This window comes from Chrysemys picta, chromosome 16, assembly GCF_011386835.1.
Source record: "Chrysemys picta bellii isolate R12L10 chromosome 16, ASM1138683v2, whole genome shotgun sequence".
In the NCBI taxonomy this organism is placed as follows: Eukaryota; Metazoa; Chordata; order Testudines; family Emydidae; genus Chrysemys; species Chrysemys picta.
Genome location: NC_088806.1, coordinates 17,057,226 through 17,083,117, shown reverse-complemented (window position 1 = coordinate 17,083,117; position 25,892 = coordinate 17,057,226). Strand labels below are relative to the sequence as shown.

Genomic DNA, 25,892 nt, shown 5'->3' with positions numbered 1-25,892 from the left:
ACAGGCTCTCTTCCCTGAAACTCCTCTGGACAAACCCTTTCTATCAAAGACAGGATTCCAGGGCTTTTGCTCCCTCTTCCCATCTCTCTGTGCCTAGACACCAACTACAGAATCTCTCCCTGCAGCCCCCTTCTGCTCGCATCTTCCTGGCTTTATACAAGCCCAGCCTGTTCCTGCCTAGCTGGGCTTCATCATCAGTTAACCTTCATCAGGCCCTGGCTCGCCCCCAGGTGCAGCCTACAAAGTTAATTGGCCCCTTCTGAGCAACTTTAACCCCTTCAGTGAACACTCCCAGCACGAGTGCTTATTAAAGTTGCTGACACTTCCCGTTATAAGATGCTATTTTCAGTGGCATATAACTCGGCCATTTGGCCTGACGTTTCCCAAGCCATATGTTGTTTAGCCCATGTTAAAAAATTCTGGCACCCTTTCCTTTGGGCAGTGCTACTCCCCTCATGCTTTGGCGCAGGGACTTGAAATTTGGCAGGCGGGGGGTGGCCGGGATTGGCCTTTTGCCATCACTGTAAAAACCCACCCAAATTATAAGCTTTCGAAATAGTGCAGTTCGCACATGCGCCACAGCTACTTGCTAGAGCTTCAGAGTTATAATCGCTGGAGTTTCCATTTGCACTGAGAATGCTCCATCCTGATGCTGAGCAAGACTTTCCATACAATTGTAGCTCTGGGCTGCTCCAGGCTGGATCCAGACACCAGAACGGAGACCGGGGAACCTGTTTCTCCTGTGCGCTCATTGATCCCCCCTCCCAACTGAGCTAAGAAAGCTGCCGGATTTGAATGCAGAGGTGACAAGAGCTGGACCTGGGGTAAGAGGTGGGGGGAGCAGGTTGAGATAAAGAGCCTGGAGAGGGAAGAATGGGACTGGAGGTGGAGCCGGAGAGTTGGGCTGGGGAGAGACTGGGACAGGAACCAGGCATGGGAAATGAGGGGGATTGGAAGCCTATGGGTGAAAAGGAGCCACGGGGATACCAGGAGTGGGACTGTGGGAAATAGTATGAGGTCGTGTCCTATACAGATGCATAGATGAAAGAGGTCCAAATAAAGGTCACCCAGGCCACCTTAATTCTGGCATTTTCTAACTTCTGAGTGCTTGACTTTGCAACCTTAAAAATGTTCTTTTAATGTAGTTTGCGTGCGATGTGTTTAAACAGTTAACAAATGGAAAACACGTAGCCTGGTGTCTGGCTTTGGTAGGAGCATGTGAATGATGGTGCTCTGCAAATGGCTTCCATCGTACTTCCTTAGGTGGGCGCTCATCAGGTGCTAACTCAACCAGAGAGCGTCGCCACTCGCCCCCTGTCCCTCCCTACCCCTGGAGCAGTGTCCATGCTACCCACGTAGCTTTGGCACAGGGACCCAATGGGAGGGGATAGCTCTTTGCACCTTCTCCCCCGTCCCTGCACATGCCCAGGCTTGCTTTGGTCCTACGTTGGCTCCTCCCAGTGGTTGCCTTAGTGACAATGACACACCTGCCTCCCTCTCAGAGGAGCACCAGCCATTTCGTGGGGTATTCTGCTTCCAGCAGCAGCCAGTCCAAAACCTCTCCCACAATGCACCTGGCCAAGTCCTCCCTGAAGCACTAGGCTTGGTTCGGCCAAGAGCTGTAAATTTCTCTAGCAAAAACAGATCCAACCAACAGCAGAGGCATCCGAGCTGGAAGGGGAAAATTGACAACAGCCGCCTCAAACAGCAACTGTTGCCTTGGCCGTGGGAGCGCAAGCCGTGGGATGGGTCCTCCGGATGGCTCCCTGAGCAGCCATGACTAGTCCCTAGAATGACAGACAACAGCTGCTGGCAGACAGTGCTGCCAGGCAGAACTAGGGACTGTCTTAGTGTTCCCAAGATCCAGATATGCCCTTGAATTCAGCAGTCCAGGCAATAAGTTCATGGCAGCCACTGTGGGTAGCTTTATCACCAGCCATCTGTGTGACAACAGCATGACCACAGGACAAAAGCATATCGGTGTCTTAGTCCGTATGGTGGCCAGGAACCCAGGGCCAGACACTGGCAGAGAGCTGGAACACACAGAAAGTGTGTATTTAACTAACAGAGCAAAACTCCCACTCACTGGCTCACAGAGAAAGCCCTTCTGCTGGTCATGGGAACAACAGAGGGCTGCGAGTCCAGCTGGGGCATTAGCACGCCGCAGTGCCGCTCCGTCAAAGCTCTCCCTTGCTGCCACCAAGGAGAGGGCCAAGGACAGAATATTAGCTATTAAATAAAGCACATCCTAGCTCCTTGTTCCCTCTGCCCTGTGGACCCATCTACTCTGGGCTGGGCTTGCTTTGACCGTGAGCTCTCTCTCGGGTCACACATGGGACTCAGCAGGAATGAGACAGCTACAGACAAAGGAGTCCATCCTGCATGCGAGTTCCAGCCTGCCAGCCCTGCAAGCTGAAGCCTGGTATTTACCCACCTCCCAGGGCTAGCGCTGCAGCCAGAGCTGTGCCTCCACCCTCGACTCGCAAGGGTCATCATTAGGGTTTGGAAGGGGGCTCTGTCTCCACAGCCTACGCTGTCCTTGGTTGAGTCAGCCCATTGGAACAATGCACGCCTGGAAATAGAGTAAATAACCTCCAGTTAAGCCTAATACTGCAAATCCCGGCCTACGCTTGGGAGTGAGTATCATAGAAGTGTAGGACTGGAAGGGACCTCGAGAAGTCTTCTAGTCCAGTCTCCCGCACTCAAGGCATGGCTAAGTATTATCTGCTTTATTCTGTATCTGCTTCCAACTAGCTGTGCATGACGAGCTTCACCGCACTCAGCCCAGACACTCTGTCTGGGAACTCAGCCCTTAAAGGCATAGTCCTCAGTACTATAGCCTGGACCCAGTGGAGTCCCACTGGCCTGGCTAGCGTCTCCCAGTGCAGAAAGAGAGGCATTGTGAGGCACCATAATATTCTGCCCAGCACGGAGATCCACTTGGTGCAGGAGATATGGGGGCTGTCAGAGAACCAGTTCTGGCTCCCCAGTTCTGTGGCCTGATCTATACCATTCTCAACCCCAGTGTAAGATAGGAACCCCCAAGGCTGCTCTATCGTTCCCAAGGAATCCACGTGCCCACGACCTGTCCCCTGCTACGCCAACAGATCCTGCACAGTCCAGGATGGTTGGTGCAGAACCTGGTACACTTGATTCCCATCTCTTCACAATGAAAAGGACCATGGGGTCTCTAAAAGAGCTGAGCAAATAATTAAAATCCACATTTGTCAAATAATTTCTTTGGGGGGGAAAAAACCCCTACCAAATGTGTCTCAGGGCTATCTCTGAGCTATCTCAGGCCAGAGTTCCACGCGCTCACGGATGCATACGATGAACCATGTAGGTCACCTCTCCATTTGACGCACCTGGCATTCAGCACAAAACCTGTCTGCCCAAGTGCCCCCAAGAGGTAACGCCACCAGACTCAGTGGAGTCATGCCAGAGATGAGGTTGGTGCCTAAATGCGCCAGTGGAAAGCCTCTGCCCACGGGCACAGCTCCAGCTTTATTCCTTTCTGTGCTTTTCATGACGTTTCTTCAATATAAATGGTAACGTCGATGTTTTTGCCAGCACTTAATGCAGATATTTCTGTCCCTGGCCCCATGTCTCGTCTCTCCTTGACAACGCAGTAAGTCAAGTAAACTAGCACTTTCCAGCCTCATAAGACTAACATACCACTCTGCACTCATAGCTCCTTGCATCTGAGGATCCCAGGGGCTTTCCAAATATCAGCCCATTAGCCACCCCACCCGCAGGATAGGAAGTATTAGCCCCTTCCTGACAGATGGGCAAACAGGGACACAGAGAGGACACGTGACTCACCCGGGGTCTCACAGCAGTCAGAGACAGAGCCAGGCACAGAACACCGAACTGCACCGCCCGTCCTGTGCTCTCACCACTACACCACACTCCCTCCAAGTGCTTTACAAGCCTTAATGTTTCCAGCATCTTTGGGCCAAGTGGGTAGGTGAGCCGGGTGGTCACCATTTTACAGGTGGGGAAACCAAGGAAGAGACAGTAAATCCCAAACCTGAACTGCCAGTCCTCGGTGCCAAAGCTAATGGAATTGAGGAGTTCCTGGCTCCCAAGCCTGTGCTCAGACCATCTCTCTCTTTCATTCCCCTTCACCACACCTCCATCCCTCGCCCACACCTCCATCCCTCGCCCCCATCCCCCCATATGTGCACAAATAATTCCCCTGAATCGTAGGAATAAAATCAACGTCTAGCCCCGCTCCATGTATTGATACATGTACCCACCTGTTTAAACCAAGCGCCTCCTCATTAAGATGCTATTTATATACCGTCGCTCTGGATGGTGTTTGATATGCATGCAGCAATCTGGGTGCTGTTCACGCTGGCTCTGCAGCTCTCGCACAACCTGTCCTTCTCCAGTCTGTGCTGTAGCAGACAGAAAAGAAATCAGAACAGTTCAGTTAAAAGGGGGACGGGCGTCATCGATGCCTGGCAAGCCCCCAACACATGCCAGCCTTGCCCAGGAAGGGGATAGGGATCGAGGGGCCTGAGTTCTGTCTCCTTGGCCCGTTCCAGCCCTGTGTTCTCTGGCAGGCCAGCACTGCCCACCCCGGGTTTGCTCGGTGGCTAAACGGTGGACTCCTTGCTCCAGAGCTGACAATTCGGTACCTTTCATCAGCACACAACATCCATTTTCTCAGTTCGGAGCTAGCCCGGCTGTGATGCTGGTCCGGGGAAGGGCAGGGCATCACTTTGCACCAGGGCCCAGTCAGGAATCGCTGAACCACGTATTTACTGTCGGCTGAAAGAGAGAGAAAGGAAAGCAAATGAATTTCCCCCCGACTGCTAATGATGAAGTGAGATTGTACTGAACTGAGCCACAGTGTAAACGTTAATAAAGGTCACGTTAATGACTGGCTTAATTCAGGAATTATAAATTAGCTGATGTGAATTTGCTTTATGAACTGCTCCTTTCTGGCGCGAACCCTCATCTCTGTCACGGGGCTCTCGCTCGGTTTCATACACCCCCCACCCCCAAGCGGCTCTCAGCTAATGGGGGTGCACTGCCCCCTAGCAGCACTAGGAAGTCAGAGCAGCTAACAAGAGACAATATTACCACACTGGAGTGAAGAGCCGCCGCTCTTTGTAATTAATGTGGTGGACGTGGCACAGAATCGGACTTTGAGCGTTTCGTCAGCTGGCTAAGCCTCACTGTTAGGACCCAAGACCACATCAACCCCTGAAAGAAGAATAAAGGGGACTGTTTCATAAGAAGGAAGTCGGGGGAACCGGGCAATAGGATGCCTGCGTGTACCCCCAACCCTGTCATGAAATCACAGTGACTTTGGGAAGTCACTCAACTCCTCTGTGCCTCAGTTTACCCCTCTGGGTGATAATAGTCACCCACTCCCTCCCAGGGTGATATGGCTTACCCAGTCAGTGTTTGTAAAGCACAACTTCAGAGCAGGGCCTGTCTTTTTGCTCTGTGTTTGCACGGAGGGTCCTAGTCCGTGATGGGAGCACCGAGATGCTACCTCAGTACAGGTAATAAATCTGTATCTAAATCCTTCCCGTATGGTCAGACATCACTCAGCATGCTGCTAGACAATTGTGTTTAAATAATATATGGAGATATACCTATCTCATAGAACTGCAAGGGACCTTTCAAGGTCATTGAGTCCAGTCCCCTGCTTTCACTAGCGGGCCCAAGTACTGTTCCTGACAGTGCGGGGGGGGGGGGGGGGGATTTGGTTGTTCTGCCCCAGATCCCTAAATGGCCCCCTCAAGGATTGAACTCACAACCCTGGGTTTGGCAGGCCAATGCTCAAACCACTGAGCTATCCTTCTTCCCCTTACCATTTCTTTGCACAGCCACTACAGAGTAAAATAATACACAAAGTGCATTGCAACAATTCAGAAACCAGTTTGAGAACCACTGCCATTTATTGAAAAGAACCCCCAAACGTGTGTTACTAATGGTGCCTCGGCTTCTTAATATGGAAAAGTTTGTTGTTGGTTTTTTAAACCTGGTTTACAATTCACCACCTATGCTGTTTGTTTGCTTTTTGCAGCTAGGCCAGTGTAGCTTGACTGGTAAGTTTCATCATATAGTCAGTTGCACTTCCAAGTCTCTCCTACACTAGCAGTCTTTGGTTACAAACACTGCAGGAGAATGGCTAAGCCCCACAAATTAAAGAAAAATAAACCCTGCACTTTCCGAAGTAGTAGAAAAACATGAAACATTTCGAGTAGGTTTATAAAGCTGTAACACAAACACGCTCTGAATGTGGAATCTAACGGTCCTAACAGCATCCCTTCAATTTAACATAAGAATTTAAGATGGCACTAAAGCCGACATGCAGTCAATAGAGCGAGCATTCCTCCTTTTGGTATTTTATCTGCCCTGAATTTAATACTTTGTGACACATGTATTTACCCTGGTAAATCAATGGAGGTTACAGGCTTTTTTCCAGCAAAACTCAGGTACCTTAATTTATTGCATTAAATGGCCATATCAAAGGCTTTTCAGAGATCAACAGAAAGTGCTGTAGGGTAAATTTCCACTACCACTTACCAGCAAAAAAAGAAGAAGAAGAAGAAGTCCGGTAATAATCAGCACTTTAGTGTAGATTTAGAATTGAGATTAGATTAGGCATTGAGTGGCAGTAATTCCAACAGAAGGTCTGGGCTACAGCAGCAAAGAGAAAATGTGAAGACTGTAGAGACTAAATCAATATCTCAGAAGATAAAAGGGAGCCGAGAAATTGGCTGATAATTATTCAGACCCACCTTTCTGAGGGAAGGGTAATTAAAGCCATATTCTAATTAATGCGTACCTTGCCCCAGCCATTCTTCAAAGAAAACCTAATGAGGCTGTGAGAATAGACTCAGATTCCTCCCCTCTCTCTCAGAAAGGGGTGCCTGTTTTGGGAGGGGAAGAGTCAGGAGGAGATCTTGGAGCAAGCAAAGGAGCTGTTAAAGAAAAAAATAATAATGATCTGTCCCATCTACCTTCCCTCCCCCTGTGGTACTTTGGAAAGTCAGATGTAGGCTGTCAAAGACAGGATCAGTAAAACCTCGGGAATTCAAACCTTTGAGAGGAGCCGGAGTCAGAAAAATCACAGGCTTTGGAGTTAATTACAGCACTAAGAAAATACCAAAACCGGCCTGGGATTTTGAAACGTCGTTGGCAGCCAGATTCAGATTAGTGAGGAGGTACATTGCGTTCCAATCTTTGCAAAAGCAAAGTCGGGCACAGATCGCTGTCGTTAGTTTAACCCTTAGCCTCTGGGTGGGAAAAGGCTGGGAAGCAAAGAGCCGTTTTCCTGTCACTCAGGGGAAGCAGCATGGCCTGCTCGCGGGCAGGGCCGGCTCTGGCTTTTTGGCCGCCCCAAGCAAAAAAAAAAAAAAACCTGAGGCATGGCCGGAGCGCGGGTACAGGGGGACCAGCTGGAGGGGGGGGGAGGGAACGGGCGGGAGAGAGAGAGAAGGGGCAGCCAGGGCTACAGCGGGGGCGCTGCCTCCTGCCGTGAGGGCTCTGCTCCGGTCAGCAGGGAGGGAAGGAAGAGGACTGCCCTGCAGGGTGCTCTGGTTCTCCGCGCCACCACCCACTACAGGGCAGCTGGAACGGAACCAAAAAAAAATAAAAAAGGCGGCCGTGCCGCTCTAGGATTGGGCAGAATGCCGCCCCAAGCACCAGCTTGCTCAGCTGGTGCCTGGAGCCGGCCCTGCTCGCGGGAGCAGAGGAGCTGGGTTTGAGTCCCCAGCTTGGCCACTGACCTGCAGGGTGACCTGAGGGACATCAGTTCCCCTCTCTGGGCCTTCGTCGCGGCTGCACACAGCAGTTTGTTGTTGTAGGGTCTGTTTTGACTGCCAGGTTGTATACGCCACTTTGTTAGCACAGAGTTTTTTCTCCTTTTAAAAGATTCATGTTGAAGCCTATGTTTTGAAGTTAGACCTTGAGCGGTGGGGTCGACAGGAGCAGATCAAATTCCAGGCCCATCAGTCTGGGCAGGGTCCCCTTCGCTACTCAATCAAAGACCACACAGTCTTGGGGCTGCCTTCCTGGGTCAGACTGGAACAGTGTAGCCAGTCATCTGCAATCCCTGACCGTCATTGTTTTGGACTAAGACATGCAAGGAGCCATGTCCGGCCATTAGAAATCTCCTGACCTGCCTGTGCCATCTAGGGGCCTCCTCCATGGCCTTTCTCAAGCGTACAGAAACACCAGGGGGGAATTATCAGCTGTCTGATAACTTGGTGCATTCAGATAAATAAACCTCTCTCTCTTCCTGAGCTCTGCGCCAAAGGCATTTGCTGCTTACCCCACTATCGGTTATTAATGAGGTTCAAAGTCAGGAGAATTCCTCACTCCTCTGTGCCTGGAGCAATGCGTAGACTGAGTCATGAAGACTCATGAGTAAGGTTAAGATTTTGTCACAGGTATTTTTTAGTAAAAGTCAGGGACTATAGTGGGCAATAAACAAAAATTCAGGGAAGACAGTGACCTGTCCTGGACTTTTACTAAAAATACCCTGGGGGTGGGGCTAACAGTTGGAGCCCTGCCAGGGGCTGACTGCTGGCCACTGCTCCGGCTCCACCACTGCTCCTGCTGGCCGCCAGCCCCCGTGGCCACTGCTCCTGCTCTGGAGGCGAGTATGCGGTTATCTCTTGCAGCCAGTGCCGCCTCCTGTAGGAGGTTGGTGGACATTTGGGGGAACTCCCTACCTGAAGTGGGGTGATTAAGGACTTCCTGGGGGGTGAGAGAGGGAACAGCCTAGGGTGCAGGTGACAGTGCTCCACCTGCAGGTGAGGGAGCAGGTTGCTGAGATCAGGGAAGGTGTGTGGTGTAACTCAGCCCTCTGGGCACTGCACTGACAGGGCTAGATCCACTGAGCCCCCACCATCAAACTCACTGGGACTTGGTCTTGTTTTGCAGATGGACAGAGGTGAGTTCCAGCAGGATTCTGTCCTCAAGCAGCTGGAGGTGCTCAAGGAGGAGGAGAAGGAGTTCCAGAACCTGAAGGTAAGCTGCGGCCTGGATCCAGCCTCAGGCACCTAAACCCCTTAGTATCATATGTGACTTGCAGTAGCCCCTAGACATGCCAACTGAGATCAGGGCCCCAGTGTGCTAGGTGCTGCACAAACACCTAGGCAGAGGCAGTCCTTGCCCTGAAGAGCTTACAGTGTGAACAGACAAGACGGAAGGGCAACAAGGACAGGCAGGGACTTCTCCAAGCTCCCAGGCACAGCCAGATACAACGGATGTTTGCTGACTGCCAACCCAGTGCCCTGCCCACTGGGCCTCAGGCAGCAGCCACGAGAAGCTACATTTCAGAGCCCAGCTCCCAGGGAGCAGCTGCAATAAGAGATATAATAGGCAGGTGTAATAGCATCAGCTGGTTCATAGAATCATAGAATCTCAGGGTTGGAAGGGACCTCAGGAGGTCATCTAGTCCAACCCCCTGCTCAAAGCAGGACCAATCCTCAACGAAATCATCCCAGCCAGGGCTTTGTCAAGCCTGACCTTAAAAACCTCTAAGGAAGGAGATTCCACCACCTCCCTAGGTAACCCATTCCAGTGCTTCACCACCCTCCTAGTGAAAAAGTTTTTCCTAATAGCCAACCTAAACCTCTCCCACTGCAACTTGAGACCATTGCTCCTTGTTCTGTCATCTGCCACCACTGAGAACAGTATAGATCCATCCTCTTTGGAACCCCCTTTCAGGTAGTTGAAAGCAGCTATCAAATCCCCCCTCATTCTTCTCTTCAGCAGACTAAACAATCCCAGTTCCCTCAGCCTCTCCTCATAAGTCATGTGCTCCAGCCCCTGAACCATTTTTGTTACCCTCTGCTGGACTCTTTCCAATTTTTCCACAGCCTTCTTGTAGTGTGGGGCCCAAAACTGGATACAGTACTCCAGATGAGGCCTCACCAATGTCAAATAGAGGGGAATGATCACGTCCCTCGATCTGCTGGCAATGCCCCTACTTATACAGCCCAAAATGCCGTTAGCCTTCTTGGCAACAAGGGCACACTGTTGACTCATATCCAGCTTCTCGTCCACTGTAACCCCTAGGTCCTTTTCTGCAGAACTGCTACCTAGCCACTCGGTCCCTAGTCTGTAGCAGTGCATGGGATTCTTCCATCCTAAGTGCAGGGCTCTGCACTTGTCCTTGTTGAACCTCATCAGGTTTCTTTTGGCCCAATCCTCTAATTTGTCTAGGTCCCTCTGTATCCTATCCGTACCCTCCAGCGTATCTACCACTCCTCCCAATTTAGTGTGATCTGCAAACTTGCTGAGGGTGCAGTCCACGCCATCCTCCAGATCATTAATGAAGATATTGAACAAAACTGGCCCCAGGACTGACCCCGGGGCACTCCACTTCATACCAGCTGCCACCTAGACATGGAGCCATTGATCACTACCCGTTGAGCCTGATGATCTAGCCAGCTTTCTATCCACCTTATAGTTCATTCATCCAGCCCATACTTCTTTAACTTGCCGGCAAGAATACTGTGGGAGACCGTATCAAAAGCTTTGCTAAAGTCAAGGAATAACACCTCTGGCCTACAGGGGTAGGCTACACTAGAAGCGCAACAGTGACGCAGCTGCACCACTGTAGCATGTCTGGTGAAGACACTCTATACTGACGGGAGAGAGTTCTCCTATCGGCACAACAAAACCACCTCCACATGATGCAGTAGCTATGGTGGCAGAAGATGCTCTCCTGCCAACATAGTGCTGTCCACACCGGCACTTAGGTCGGTGTAACTTCCAGCGCTCAGGGAGGAGGCTTACCCACACCCCTGAGCAACATCAGTTACACTGACATAAGTGGTCGTGTGTACAAGGCCTCAGCTGGAAGGTAGGAGAGTGCTCCCACCTGCCCCTCCGCATGCGGCCATGCCAGGCTGCAACAGATCAGGCTGCTGCATGTCAGCCTGGACAAACCCCAGCCTCCCAGAGGGTGCTCTGCGGGAGGTGCCCCAGCTGTTCTCTTCGGAAAGCTGTCTGTGGAAGAGTTTCTCCTTAGCACACCTGCCAGCCGATTCGGCCTCCCAGAGCCAAGGAGCTCACTCCCGCAGCAGCGTCAGGCTGCAGCCAAACCCCCCGGGCTGGGAAGATGGGTTAGTCCCATTCCCCTCCTTGAGTCACACCGGATCATGGCATGGTCTCCACAAAACTTCTCCCTCTTCCCCTCCCCCAGGTCTTCAGCGCAGGGGGTGTAAATACGGTCAGAGACCCAAGCCAGGAGGCCAGGGAGTTGAGGCTGGAGAATTAGGGCCTGAGTCTCATTTATAGTAAGATCCCTTTGCACCGCTCTGGCAGCATAAAGTGGACTGAAAGTGGGTGTTCAGGCCCCAGTGGCAGAACGGCCTAACGCAGCCTCAGTGCAAAGGAGAGACCGGCCCAGTGGGAGGGGAGCAGCCAGAGACGGTTTAGTTAGAAACACTATTTGCAGTGACATTTGGAGGTGGGGAGGGGACAGATATTCCGATGTCCCCAGAACTCATTGTAACTCAGGAACAGGCCTGGGGTCTGCAAAGTGGGGGAAAAGCTCTCCCACACACTGGTCCCACTGTTTATTGGAGGGCAAGAAGGGGTAATGTGTCCCCTGATCGCCCCTTCCCCACCCCATGCTGGTCACAATGCACTGGTCTCTCCTAGACACGAAGAGGCTCCTGCAGCCTGGTGCAGCGCGTGAGAGCCACAGGGGCGCGGCCCCTCTGAAAACCAGCTTGGGGCTTTCAACTCCCAGGCCCTTGGCCTGATACCCACATGCCGCCCTATCGGGGTGCCGGGACCCCCCAGTCTCTCAGCTCAGCCCGTCCAGGGAAGGGGATCGTTGTCCTTGTCTTCTGGGAGTGGGGAAATAACTAAGTAAGGTATCATATTTAGCCGAGCTGTTTCCATAGCAACAGAGAAGAAGTCTTCATCTCTCCAGCGTGCGGCTGTCTCAGCCCGTGCTGGTTCCCTGAGCCCTCTCTATCTGGCTGCTGAAGGAGAACACGGCTCCATAAGGACAGAGGCAGCAGCAAAAGCCAGTGGGGGCTTTCAGCAGAGACCCTTGCATCACAAGGCAGCGGGAGCAGAATCTGCACCTGCATGAGCTTGAGGCCAGGCCAACTGCAGCTTCTTGCGGGGGACAGTCATCTGCAGGAAACGGGCAGCGGAGCTATCAAACGCTCCCTCCCACCCCCATCCTCACAAGCACTGGATTCACTTGGGTCTTCTGGATGGCTCAAGGAACAGGAAATGGGACACGGAACCCCATTGCCTCCAGTTCCCCAGCCTACAGCTGTATCTGCCAGCCGTTCCCTGGCTGGTGTGCCCTGAGTTCGGTAGGTCTCAGTGGAACAGACTGCAGGTCCTAGAGCAGCAGGATGAGCCTGCCAAGGGCCCACAAGTCAGAACCTGTCTGGGGACCCAGCTACAGAACAGTTGTCCCTGACCTGGGGCCATGGTGTAGTGCAGACAGGACTTCTGCCACGTTCCCCCCTCGTCACAAGATTCCTGAACATAAACCCAGAATCCAAACAACTTGGCAAGGGCGGTGGGGAAGCCTGTTTGCAGTTCAGCCCCTGCTCTGGTGGGCCCCATTCCAGCTCGCACCCCATGTCCTCTATGATTGGTCTTAGAAATGCTTCATTTGAAACAGTATAAATCCAGTAAGGTAGTGCCAGATCCTCAAAGGTATTTAGGTGCCTCATTCCCTTTGGTTTCAATAGGACTTAGGTACCGAAATACCTTTGCAGATCTAAGCTTTAGCAGAGGGGAGGAAATGGAGCGGATACTTGATCTCAGAGGAAATCTCAAGCCAAAAAGGTCCTTGGATGGAAGGGGCCCAGAACAGCGGGGGTCAGAGATCATGATGTTCCCCAGTGCTCCGTTCCCAATGTGTAACTTGGACACTAGTCAACCCAGACCAGTAAGGGATTGTGTCACGCCTGCCCTGTAATTCTGAGTGCCTTCAATGTTATGCACAACGCTGACACCAACAGCCAGCCTGCAGGAGGTCACAACCTGGCTTCCACCAGCCAGTTACTTTTTGCAGCCTGTGATACAGGAGGGCCAGGGAGCAGTAGGAAGTGGTAGAAGGGAAGTATATAAACCCTAGGTTAATTAAGGCATAGTTCCCTGTAGGCTAGGGAGGGTTGCTACAGGTTAATTGGAGCACCTGTAATCAATTAAGGCCCTGTTAGAAACCTAATAAAACCCCCTGCTTCAGGCAGTCAGGGGGAAGGAAGAAGGAGAGAGGACTGGAGCTTGGAGGTGGGCTGTTAGACTTGGAGGAACAGAAAACCGGAGTAAGGGAGACCCTGCCCCAGCAGGGGAAGGACATTCCCTCCCCCAGCGTTTAAGGACTGAACGTACCTCACCCAAGGGAGAAGCGGGTAAGAACCTGCAGGGGTTGAGAGGGGCTGGGACTCAGAGTGAGGAGCAAACCCAGACCCCTCCCCCGCTTCCCTCCTTTACCACCTTCCTGGGCCTCTAGTGGGGCCCTCGGTGCCCCATGAGCAGGGGTAAGGGGTGGTATTTTAGCCACCACCAAGAAAAGTGCAGGACCCACCATACTATATCGACCATCTTGTCACAAGCCCAACACCCACTCGGTCCCAGATTTCCCCCAAACCATCTGCCATGCAACATCCAGTCCTCCTGACTATAGCACTCACAGAACCTTACTAAGTTCATTGCTCCTGTAAAGAGACTACATGGCAGCTCATTAAGTTTCCAGGGGGTTGACAGACACTCTTATTTCAATCACAGCCCTGAATTGCTATATAGTAAAACAAACAAGAAGCCATCAGTGTAAGTGATATCAAGTAACAAACAAACAAATGTGAAAATACAATTCTAAACCTTCACTTCAGCAAGTGACACTCTATGCCTGAGCAGCGCTCTCACCTATATTCATTTCCCGGAGACTTCGGCCTTCCTGGCTGAAGGACCCAACAGTCTATGATTTCAAGAGCTCTGACCCCTATAATCCCCCAAGGGATGCACAACTATGGGGTTCTCTCCCCTTTCTTTATCCATCAAAGGTTACTGGACTATAAAGTCTTTGGAAAATAAACCCAGACCAAGCATCTCTCTCCTGAAGGAATATAGACACCAGGCTGTCTTCCCAAATTTCATTGATTCTGCTGTGCTTCCCTTCCTGTTGACTTCCCATCCCCCTGTTGATTCCTGTGTAAATGGAGCTTCCAATGTTTTGATTCCACACTGCTTAATTTCATTGCAGACAGGTAGATAGCTGCCTTCCCTCCTGCCTGGAGAAAACCTGCTTCTCCCTGTGTTTGGTCATAGACTTTAAAGAATAGCAGTGATCATCCATAATTCCTCACATTGTGTTAATACGGACAATTCACAATGATCTGAAATCAGTGGTTCTCAACCAGGGGTACGCAGAGGTCTTCCAAGGGGTACAACTCCTCATCTAGATATTTGCCTAGTTTTACAATAAGCTACATGAAAAGCTCTAGCGAAGTCAGTACAAACAAATGTCATACGACAGGTTTATACTGCTGTATATACTATACACTGAAATGTAAGTACAAAGTTTATATTCCAATTGAATTATATGTCAAAAATGAGAAAGTCAGCACTTTTTCAGTAGTAGTGTGCTGGGACAATTTTGTATTTTTATGTCTGAGTTTTAAGCAAGTAACTTTTAAGGGAAGTGAAACTTGGGGTACACAAGACAAATCAGACTCACTCTTGAAAGGGGTACAGATGTCTGGAAAGGTTGAGAGCCAGTGATCTGAATCACTGTTGGGTTACAGGTTTTTATAAAAGACCTTACTCAATATACTTGTATGGCACAGTAATATTGCATGCAATCAGCTAATTCAGTTGCTTATCACTAGAGGTGCAGACCCCCTGTCTTTAGAAGTAAGAGGCTATCTGCCCCACTCGCTGGGTTGGCGGCTTTGTTTACCTTTTATGTAAATGTACCTTCGTTGTCCCTGCCCAACCACCAACCTGGTCAGAGAAGCAAATATCCACTCCTTTGTCTAGGGCAGACTGGGCTTATTCCTTGTTTGCCAAACACATTTCTAGCACATATCCATACAGCACACAAAAATATTAATGAGCAGTGAGTTATTAGTTTCCCTATGCTATGTTGCATGCCTCCTTGTGGGTTTATATTTAGGAGTTAGATGTAGTGAGCATATCAGGCCTGACGCGCGTTACTGACAGACCCCCCCAAAGGGCCGCTGTGTCACAGTAACTTGTCTCTCCCTTCAGGACCCCACCAATGGCTACTACAGCGTGAACACCTTCAAGGACCACCACTCCACCCCCACCATCTCCCTCTCGGGCTGCCAGCCGGACCTGAGGCCCACCAACAAGCAGCGGGTGCCCACGGGCATGTCCTTCACCAACATCTATACCACCCTGAGCGGGCAGAACCGGCTCTACGACTACAGCCAGCGCTTCGTGCTGGGCATGGGCAGCAGCTCCATCGAGCTGTGCGAGCGGGAGTTCCAGCGGGGCTCCATGAGCGACAGCAGCTCCTTCCTCGATACGCAGTGCGACAGCAGCGTCAGCAGCAGCGGCAAGCAGGACGGCTACGTCCAGTTCGACAAGGCCAGCAAGGCCTCGGCCTCCTCCTCCCACCACTCACAGTCCTCGTCCCAGAACTCAGACCCCAGCCGGCCCCTGCAGAGGAGAATGCAGACGCACGTGTGAGCGGCTGGCATGTGGCCAGCAGTGTGGGGTGGGCGGGGACGGATGGCCAGGGGCCGAGGCATTGGACGCTGGAGAGCCCCCAGCAGCTGGGAGCTGCAGAAGTGATCTTGGCCCAAGCTTTATTCTGGTTCTAATGAGTTTATTTTCCAAAGCACTTTCGTCCACAGTAAAACAACACCCCCTGGCTCCAGTGGGGTACCTTGGGGAGGGAGGGGTGTCTTGAGCAGCTCTTCCCCCTCCCCCCCCGAAGACTTGCAGTCTCCTTCCTAGCCCTGTGGGGCAACGTCTAAACATTGCAGGGGGGGGAGACTATGGCAGCCGAGACCAAACCGATTCAAGCACAAACCACGAGGAAGGCTGGACCTGGAGGCTGGCGCTGTGGGGAGGGGAAGGGGTGAGCCTTGCCGTGACCTTGGCACCCAGCGCCCCCAGCCCCCCCAACAGGAACCGGAAGCCTCTTCCAGGGCATTTTCCTTGGTACCCCCTTTGGGGAGAGAGACGCGTGCCCTGAAGAGTGCCAGGAGCCCTCTAGAATTTTGTTTGGGCCGAGAACCACCCTGTGCCCATGGCCCCTCCTCACATGAGCCTTCCGCCCTTTCAACACTTACTTCACTTAACAAGAACTGTCCGCACTGGTCAGGCCACAGGGGCAGCTTCCCACTGGCCCGGGGGCTAGCAGTACGGTGGCCTCCCCACACACACACAGACAGGGCCGCACTGCTATAGCCCTTTGGTTCCCCCCCAACACCTCGCCTTTCCTCTCTTCTGCAAGCCCTCCCCCGGGGGCTGCTTTCCCTCTGGGAAGCCGACGAGGGAGTCGGCTCAGAGGCCTTCCCCCAGCGCCCTTCCTCTGACTTCCACTGCATTGCCGCAGGAGGATACTCCAGGGAGCTTGCATCTCAGATCCACCGCCACGCCCGTCCCGCCACTCGCGACCCCATGACTCTGAGCCGTGTTTTCTGACCACGAGAGGGCGTGGCTTCATTTAAGACAGCGCAACAGAAACGTAACAGGCGGTGGTGTAACATAGGCGCACTGACGCTGCTAAATCTGGTTCTCTTCTTTCATTTGGTGTTCAGTGTCCATCATATTACAGTGTGTCTTGGGACTGACACAGCGTGAGGGGGCTCGTCCTCCTGCTCCACAGCAGTTCTCATGCACCAGGGGACTCTGCCATGAGCCAGGAACTGTTGCTGGACACAGCGCGACGGAGGACTGTCTCTATCTGAGTTAGGTATGACGGTCAGAGGGCCCTCCCAAAGCGGGGGGCACGCCAGCAGAGAGCAATCTCTTACTGCTGCTTGTGTATTACCCCAATAGCACAACTGGAAGATTAATACAAGAGGTGTAACAAGCTCCTCTGCGTCTGGGCCCTTTCAGGTTATTTGGAAGCTATCAAATAAACATGTCCGTTCCGCGAGGGCACATACACCCAATTTCACTCTACTTCTGTGCTTTCAAAACGGAGTCTCCTTAAGGCAGGCCTTGCTGATCGCCTCGGCTGGGTCAGATTTGATATGGTCATTCCCTAGGCAGAGATGGCAGTCAGTGTGACAATCTCATGCCAATAGGCCAGAGTGTGAGGTTGATTTAGCTGTGGGGATCTGGCCTGACCCATTGTTCTCATTTAACTTTCATATTACAGGGCTTTGGCCCCAGTGTGCTGGGCGCTGTATGAACACAGAGGCTCCGAGGCAGAATTTGGGGGAGGTGGGGGAATTCAGGCCCACCTCACATTAACACATCAGAGGCCATGGGGCACTTCAGAAGGGTCAGAGGTTTATTGCTATGGTGGTAACAGAGCAGAACTTGATCCATTTATACTATTGAGCCATATTTATAACGGTAGGATCTAGGGCCTCCCGTTGGACTGGGCACTGCCCCTAAAAACTTGCAATCTAAATTAACAATTAATTCAAGATGAAAAATCCTCCCTTTTCGATCTTTTCACCCTTTGTTTGCGTTTGGTCCCTGTACTTCCATCACTTAAGTCAAACTGAACAGATGAAGGGTACATTTTTCAAAAGCTCCTAAGTCACTTTAGAACCTGAATCTTATTGAAAGTCAATGGGACTTAGGTGCCTAGTAAGATTTGCAAAAGCATCCAGGCTCTTATCTGCATCTTTAGGCACCTTACTACCTTCACAAATCTGCCCCAAGTGCCTAAGTTACTTCTGTAACTGCCATTTAAGCACCTAAGTCACTTAGGCATCTTTTTTAAAAATGTTACCCCCTGTCCTTTTCTGCCTCTCAATGCTGGGTTGCAAATGCCACTCTTTAAATCCAAACCCCCATTAAAAACCAACCCCCCATAAGCCTATGTTAGCTGGAATTGGGAAATAAATAAATACAAGTCATAGGAACAGTTCAGTTGACCCTAGGGGGTGTTAAAGGATTTGTAAAAAAACAAGGACATTTATATTGGGGATTAAACCATCCCAGGAGCGTTTCCCTTTAACTGTAAAAAAAAAAAAAGGCCAGATTCTGCTCTCCGTTCCCCCCGTGTAACTCCAAAGTAACTCCCTTCGCTTCAAAGGAGTTAGTCCTGATTTACACAAGGGTCGAGGAGAGAATTTGGCTTTATATGCAAATATTCTCATGCATAAAGAAACCAGGGAGCATTCCCGGGGCTCTGGAATGGACAGCAGCTCTCAATAGCTAGGGATCACCGCACCCCACTGCTGCCCCCGCTATATAACACGGCACATGTAACTTTTGGGTGGCTGGCAACTGGGTGATAGGACCAAGTCCATTGCCTCCAGCTCCCCAGCCCAGAGCTGGGGCAGGTTGGCAGCACAGGGTTGAAGGAGTTGTCTGGCCACCTCCGGTTTCTTGTACAAAGTGTAAACGTCTTTGGGACATTCTCTGCTCAGGACTCGCTCCTGTCCCAGTCCACGGGGACAAGTCAGAGCTGTGAGAATTGAGGCATGTGATGGGTGAAGATTTAAAGGATTAAAGTGAAAATAAAGGCCTGAGAAGCAGAGGGACTAGAGTAATGGTTCCTAACTGCCACCTGTGGAGCATTTGCTGGTGGTCTGTGGAGACACCCTCCCATATTTCCAGCTACTACACCTTATTAGAAGTAGTAACCCCCTCCCCTCGACACACACTTTCCCATGTAGCTGAGGGGAGGGGCCCGCCAGACAGGGGCTATTTACATGTTGAGCGGGAGGTGGAAATACCAACACTAGCTGTAATTGAACTAGTGCACTGAAAGAGTGTAGCCCCAGTGCAAGCAGTGAGCTGCCTGAGTACATCCCTAGCACCTTGGATGGGCTCAGGTAACCCCTCCGGCTATGCTCTGTGTTTAGCGCGCTCGCTTGACCACAGCTAGTGCGGGTACGTCTCCTCGAGCTGGGAATTGCAGCTCCCGCCTGCAGTGGAGAAGGGCCCGCGGCGATCGACTGGTAGACCACGCTCCGGGCTGGAGCATCCAGGATCCGCTGGCCCAATCAACTGTAGAGATTGAAACACTTCACACAGCCCTGGAGCACTTGCAGCTTTACAAACAGCCAGTAGTGAGTTCAGCTGTACCAGGCCCCTAGGGAGGCGAGTCAGTATTATCCCCGAGTACACATGGTTCTGTCCCAGACCTAACCCTTAGACTACAACCCAAGTCTGGACAGCATCAGGGCGAGACAGCTGGAGAGGACCTAGTGTCTCCACACCCCTGCCAGACCAGAAAAGCACTCAGTCACCACCGCAGACCCTTCTGGTAGCCTTAGTTTTGTCACCAGTAGGGTTACCATATGTCCTCTTTTTCCCGGACATGTCCGGCTTTTCGGCACTTAAACCCCCGTCCGGGGGGAATTGCCAAAAAGCCAAACATGTCCGGGAAAATGGCGGCTCTGCTCCTCCCCTGACTCTTCGGCTCTGTTTAAGAGCCGGGCTGCCCGAGCGCTACCGGCTTCGGGCAGCCCCCATGCCTCCGGACCCTGCGCCGCCAGAGCCCAGGAGGGGAAGTGCCCGGCTGGGGGCGCAGGGTCCGGAGGCAAGGGGGCTGCCCGAAGCCCAAGCGCTACCGGCTTCACGGTTTGCCGGGCAGCCCCCAGACCCTGCGCCCCCGGCTGGGCGCTTCCCCTCCTGGGCTCCAGCTGCGCTGGGGAAGCGCCAGCCAGGGGTGCAGGGTCTGGGGGCTGCCCGGCAAACCGTGAAGCCAGTAGCGCTCGGGCAGCCCTTTCCGCGTGGCTGGGAGTGGGTGGGAGGAGGGGGCAGAGTCAGGGCGGGGCTGGGGTGGGGAAATGGGCGGGGCCAGGGCCCGTGGAGGGTCCTCTTTTTTTATTTGCTAGATATGGTAACCCTAGTCACCAGGCTCTCAGCATCTATCCAGACAGCCAGCAGACAAGCTCTGGGAATACTGGGGAAACTCACTTCCTTCTCACATGCAGAGGCAGGGACCTTACACTCCCAGCCCTTTCTAAGAGCACTGAGATGGCCTCCGCTTTTCCCAGTCTCCCTTCCACCTCACACTGCAGAATCACCCCAGCCACCTGCTCGGCTTGGCGTCAAGCTCTAGGGTTAGCCAGCCCACCAAGAGAAGGATTCACAGACAGTGCATCATCAGGGTTAGGGACTGCAAGGGTCATCTAGTCTAACCCCCAGCCAAGAAGCGGGATTTCTTGTGTCTAAACCATCCAAGGCAGACGGCTCTCCAGCCTCCTATTGAAAACCTCCACTGAAGGAGCTTCCACGACCTCCCCATGGCTATGTTCTAAAGAAGTCTTTATGGGTTCCACAGCTGGAACTCGGCCACATCCCAGGTGACAGGAGGCAAAGGCAGGTGAGAACGGGCCATGTCTAGAGAAGAGAATGCCAGTAAGCCTGGATGGGAAGAACCGGGCTAGACCCCAGGAGAGTCAGGGTTCTGGTGGATGCTGGCAATTTTGAAGCTGATAAGAGACTAACTGCTTGAAAACCAGACTCCTGGGTCCTCGTGGTCTCGATCGGTCGAATGTCTGTCCCGGTTTCCCCCCTCAAACAGGCATATGCTGCCTTGACTTCCACTAGATGGTGGCCCAACTCCAGCCCTCCTTTGAGCAGCCCTGGAAACCCCTCCTGAATCCAGCCTGGCTTGTGAATTTGGGAGCTGCAGGCCAAAATTCCATTGATAAAGATTCTGCTACAGAGACAGCAAGCAGGTGGCATTGTACCTGGGGTGTGGCTGGGTGCCGGGGGGGGTTCTGGCTTTGGGCCTGATGGGACTCACACATCAAGAGTGGCTGCAGGAAGTTTGCCCAGAGGACAGTGATGGCTATAATTCTAATACCGTCCAAAGCAATGCACAAGTGCAGCCCACCCCCAAGCGTACATATCAGTCCTGCTTCCCTGGACAACCCATGTGTCAAGGACCATCCTCGGAGTGCTTCCACATGGGAGAGCCGGGCAATTCTTCTATTCAGATATTTCATTCATGTGAAGCGCATGGGCAATATCCTTGTTCCCCAGTTCCTGGAATAAGAGGCCCTGGGCTCATTCCTGCTGGTTTCCTGAGTACACAGGGTGGCTAATTCTCATGATTTTGTCTGAGATTTCTCTCAAAGCTCCAACCGCTGGAGTGATTAGCTGAGAATCTTAGCTTTCCTTTTGTTAAAAAGTACATTGCGAGCCCTGGTGGTTAAAGGGAAAAGCTGGAAAACACAACCCAAAAGGCTCAGAAACCAGAAAATGAGTCCAAAAGATATATTTTAAAAGCCTCACGCTATTTAAACTGATCTCATGACTTTTCGAATGCCTGAGGTTGGCAATATGGTGTGCGTGGGAGAATTTCGGCAGCATGGTACCATCTCCACGCCCAGAGCAGACGGGGGGGGGGGGGGCAGAGTTACAAACAAACCAACCAAAGCAGCATAACAGAGCAAACTGAATATAAAACCAGTCCTCTCTCCCGCCTTCTCTCGGTAAAGTCGCTGCTTAGGCAAGGCTTCTAAATGCATGCAGGCATACAATGGATGCTATAGACAGACAAAGACACGAGCACACAGTCTGTACAGCGAGAGCTAATCGGAAGCGAAAGGGAAAACCTTAAAAAACAGCTCAATGGCCAGAAGGCAGGGGAGGTTGAGAATCCAAAGCACCCTGTGGACTCTGCATTGGGCAGAGCAGATGTCCTCCACAGTGACCCTAACCAAGTGTCTCAGAAAACCACCACTAGGAGTGAGAGACCAGTTCGGTGTCCGTGGCTCTAGTCCTTGGTGTCTCTGGACCAGTCTCCCTAATAGCAAAGTCCCCCAGCCCTCCACAGAGGAGCCAGCCTGGGTCACTCCAACCCAGGTTTAGCTCCCAGCAGCTCCTGCGTGGATCCAGAGCTGAGCACTGAGGCCCAGGGTGGGTGACGGGACAGCTGGCAGCTAACGATGATGCTGAGACTGGAGAATGAGGCAACTGTCCACATTACAGCTCAAAGGGGCCCTCCAGCTACCTCCAGGATGGGGCCTTCGGTCCACAGCAGCAATGGTCTGGGTCATTAGCTGGAGAGTAATTAAACCGCTCAGCGAGAGGCGCTGGGAGTGTCTTCCCCGGGCAATCAGGACCCAGTGGGAGAGATGATTATGCAGCAATCTCCACTGAAACAGATCAGTCTTGCTGCTTCCTCTGCATCCCTCAGCTCCTTATCACCAGTGAAGGCAGACGCTGCTGAGCGAGACCCCTTGCGAGTCAGACCCAGCAAGCTCTGCCCACACAGTGCCCTGCGGGGCCTGGTTACCTCAGGGGCTTGGCAATGGATTGTGGGTCTTCCACCCCCAAGAGACTTCACTGCCCAAAGCCTGGGAACGGGCCTGAGACCCCACAATGGGCCAGTGCTCACATCACAGCACCATCCCTGGCCATCTCAGCAGAGAGGCAAGGATTGAAGGGGCCACAGCAACTGAACTGCCTGGAGCTGGTCCCTCCAGAGCAGGGGGCGGCCCGTTAAATGGGGCCTGGGGTAGGGCCACGTTCTAGTATCACAGCAGCACCAGGAACCCAACTGAGATCCAGGCCACGTATGTACACCAGCCTCCACCCAAAGAGCTCGCAATCAAAATAGACCAAGGATCCGACACAGAGAGGGGCAGTGACTTCCCAGAGATCACACAGCCGATCACTGACACTGCCAGGAACCGAGCCCTGGTCTCTGGAATCCTCGACGGGCGCTCTATCCACTGGGCCATGCTACCTCCCCTTGTCTGTGCCGTGCCTGCTCTGGGTTGGCTCCCCAGGACGTAGCAAAGCAGGCTCCGCTCTGAAATCAACAGCACTTTTGTTTCCAGCAACTGGAATCCACTTGGTTAAACGTGCTGCAGAGGCCCCAAATTGCAGGAACTGTGTGGGAGCGAAAGGGGGCAGAAGCAGGACCATGGGGGGCCGACGGCGGGATGAGGGGATAGGCCCTCTCACGGCACTAGAGGCACGTGTCATAGGCAGCAGGGACTGAACCAGGCACCTCCAGCTCTTAAAGCAGGAGCTCCAGCTGCCTGAGCGAGAGGACCTGGTTGGCTCGGTTAGCCAGGCTCCCCAAATGCTGTATGTGATCCAGCCACCACTAGAAGGAGACGGGACACCACACAGGTGGTGTGGAGAAGGTGTTTGACTGACAAAGAAGGGCAACTCCAGCTATTGGAAGTTCCTGGCCGCTGACCTCCGGGCCCCAACCCAGCTGGACTCCTATAGCCAGACCCACCTGCCCCTGACCTGCAGGGGTCTCAATTGGGCTATACACTGACAGATGGGGGATTCCAAGGAGGCAGCTGTACTCTAATATTTGGCCACAAGGGGGCAGACAGGGCCCATGGTGTGTAAACTTCCCAGCAGCCTGCCCCCCACAATCATTAGCCTGATCCCTGCAGCCTCAGCTAGGCTGCCTGACAGGGCTGTTATTTATCAACTCAATTTATTAGCTCAAGCTGCGGCATGGGGCTCAGGATGCAGACTGCAACCCCCAAAGGCTCTGGGCCCCCAGATCTTTTTAAGGGAGGTAGCTGCCTAACTCGCACTGAAAGCCTCAAATATCTGGCCCAGGAGGGCTTCTTGGATCCAGGGCTTTGCATCAGCCAGTTACGGAGTGAGGAGCTATTTGCAAAACTCAGCCCCAAATCCAGCAGACTTGGGGGGTTCAAAGCAGGTGCTCTGCTTCAGGCGCCTCGCTAAAATAATCGCACCCTGCCACAGCAGCAGCCTCCTTCCCCGGGGCCTTTGCGAACTAGGCACCGACAGGAACGGCAGTGCTGGCCCATGTCGGGGTACCGGGCTAGACAGCGCAGGGGCCTGCTCCCGCCTGGCCGTCCTTACATTCCTGTGCTAGGATCCCACACCTGAGCAGGGGAAAACAGATGCAGAATTCCGAGGACCACAGGGATATCTCCCCTTCCTGCCACACTGCACCCCCTCCACACTACCAGCCCTTGGGGCGGGCCCTGGGTTTTCTGTGATACGTCAGCACTGGCTGCTGAGAGCGTCAATGTGCGGCTGCTTCTAACACCGCAGAGCCAGCGAGGGAACTCTGTGGTTGGGACAAGGAAATACCCATCAGTCTCTTACTAGCCACTAGGCAGTATGAGCTAGTGGATAGAGCAACGGCCTGCTGCTGCGTGACCTTGGGCAAATCACTTCCCACGCTCTGTGCCTCAGTTTCCCTGTCTGGACAATGGGGATAATGAGACTGAGTCACCTCCTCTGTAAAGTGCTCCGAGGTCTACAGCCGAGAAGAGCTCGGCATGAGTATTGTTTCTCCAGCGCGTACCACATGTCGTAACAGAAACGTACCCTCAAGGGGGCCCAGGAGACCCGCAATTCTCCCTGCCTCTAGGAAACAGAAACCACATTCTTTCTGCTGAGATTCAGAGCCTGATTGCAGCACTAGGGCCTTGGCGTGTTTGCCAGCTCTGCCTCAGACACTGGGGCGGGGGGGGTGAAATCCATCACTGGCTGGAGCCCATCGCTGCTGAATACTACTGCCCCCGAGATCACCCCACTTCCAATCACACCCAACACTGCACAGGCCAAACGCCGTCAGTGCAGCTCCGGGGATGGATGGAAGGAAGCCAGCTGAGGAGATAAAGGCCCAGGTGACAACCTTGCAGTTCTCCCTGCAAGGAAGAAGTGGGGCCAAACATGACAAGGGAAAAATCAAGCCATTTGCTCCCTTAGGGGAGGATCTATTACCAGGGATTCTCTATATCCTAGTAAAGAGGAGAGGACAGAAGTTGATGAAGTACAGGTTGGAACTGAAGAGAAACAGTCAGATGAAAAAGAGTCCCATTCAGTCACATCACACAAATGCAGACAGCTAAACATTGACACATTTCAGTAAGTGTTTGTGTACAAATTCAAGAAGTCTAAATATTAATATGGGTGAAGCTGAGTGCCTGGTATTAAATGAGAATATTGTTATAATAGGCATCACAGAAACTTGGCGGAATGATGATAATCAATGGGACACAGGAATACCAGGGTATAAAACATACAGGAATGACAAATTAGGTCATTCTGGTGGGGGAATGGCACTAGATGTGAAAGAAACCAGAGAGACAAATATAATAAAAATCTTTAATTAAACTGTACCATAGAATCTCTATGGATAGGAATTCCATGCTCGGATAATAAAAAAGGGAAACACCACAAATATGAGAAGGCTAGTTAAATAGAAATTAAAAGGAATAGTCACCAGAATGAAATGCCTGCAAACTGTATGGAAACTATTTAAAAACATCGTAATAGAGGTTCGAATTAAATGTATACCCCCCCCCCCCCCCGCAAAAAAAACCACACAGTAAGAGGACCAGCGTAAAATTGATAGAGACAAAAAGACATCTTTTAAAAATTGGAAGTCAAATCCTACTGAGGAAAATAGAAAGGAGCATAAACTCTGGCAAGTCAAGAGTAAAAGTATAATTAGGCAGGCCAAAAAAGAATTTGCAGAGCAACTAGCAAAATACACAAAAACTAACAGCAAAAATAAGCACATCAGAAGCAGGAAGTCTGCCAAACGATCAGTGGGACCATTGGACAATCGAGGTGCTAAAGGAGCACTCAAGGAAGACAAGGCTGTTGCTGAGAAACTAAATGAATTCTTTGCATTGGTCTTCACTGCAAAGGCTGAGAGGGAGATTCCCACACCTGAGTCATTCTCTTTAGGTGACAAATCTGAGGAACTGTCCCAGATCGAGGTGTCAATAGAGGTGATTTTGCAACAAACTGATAAATTAAACAGTAATACATCACCAGGACCAGATGGTATT

General features: G+C 52.1%; 1 protein-coding gene across 4 annotated transcripts in view; it reads left to right on the top strand.

The window, feature by feature from the left end:
- The window catches only part of KIRREL3 (kirre like nephrin family adhesion molecule 3), a 689,345-nt gene extending 672,234 nt beyond the window's left edge, over nt 1–17,111 (top strand). For all 4 annotated transcript variants that reach the window (XM_065570446.1, XM_065570445.1, XM_005294677.5 and 1 more), the window contains 2 exons: nt 8,914–9,000; nt 15,232–17,111. In XM_065570446.1, coding sequence (XP_065426518.1) covers nt 8,914–9,000; nt 15,232–15,675 — 531 coding nt within the window. In that variant the 3' untranslated portion in view covers nt 15,676–17,111. The remainder of the gene's footprint in view (nt 1–8,913; nt 9,001–15,231) is intronic.
- The last annotated feature ends 8,781 nt before the right edge of the window (nt 17,112–25,892 follow it).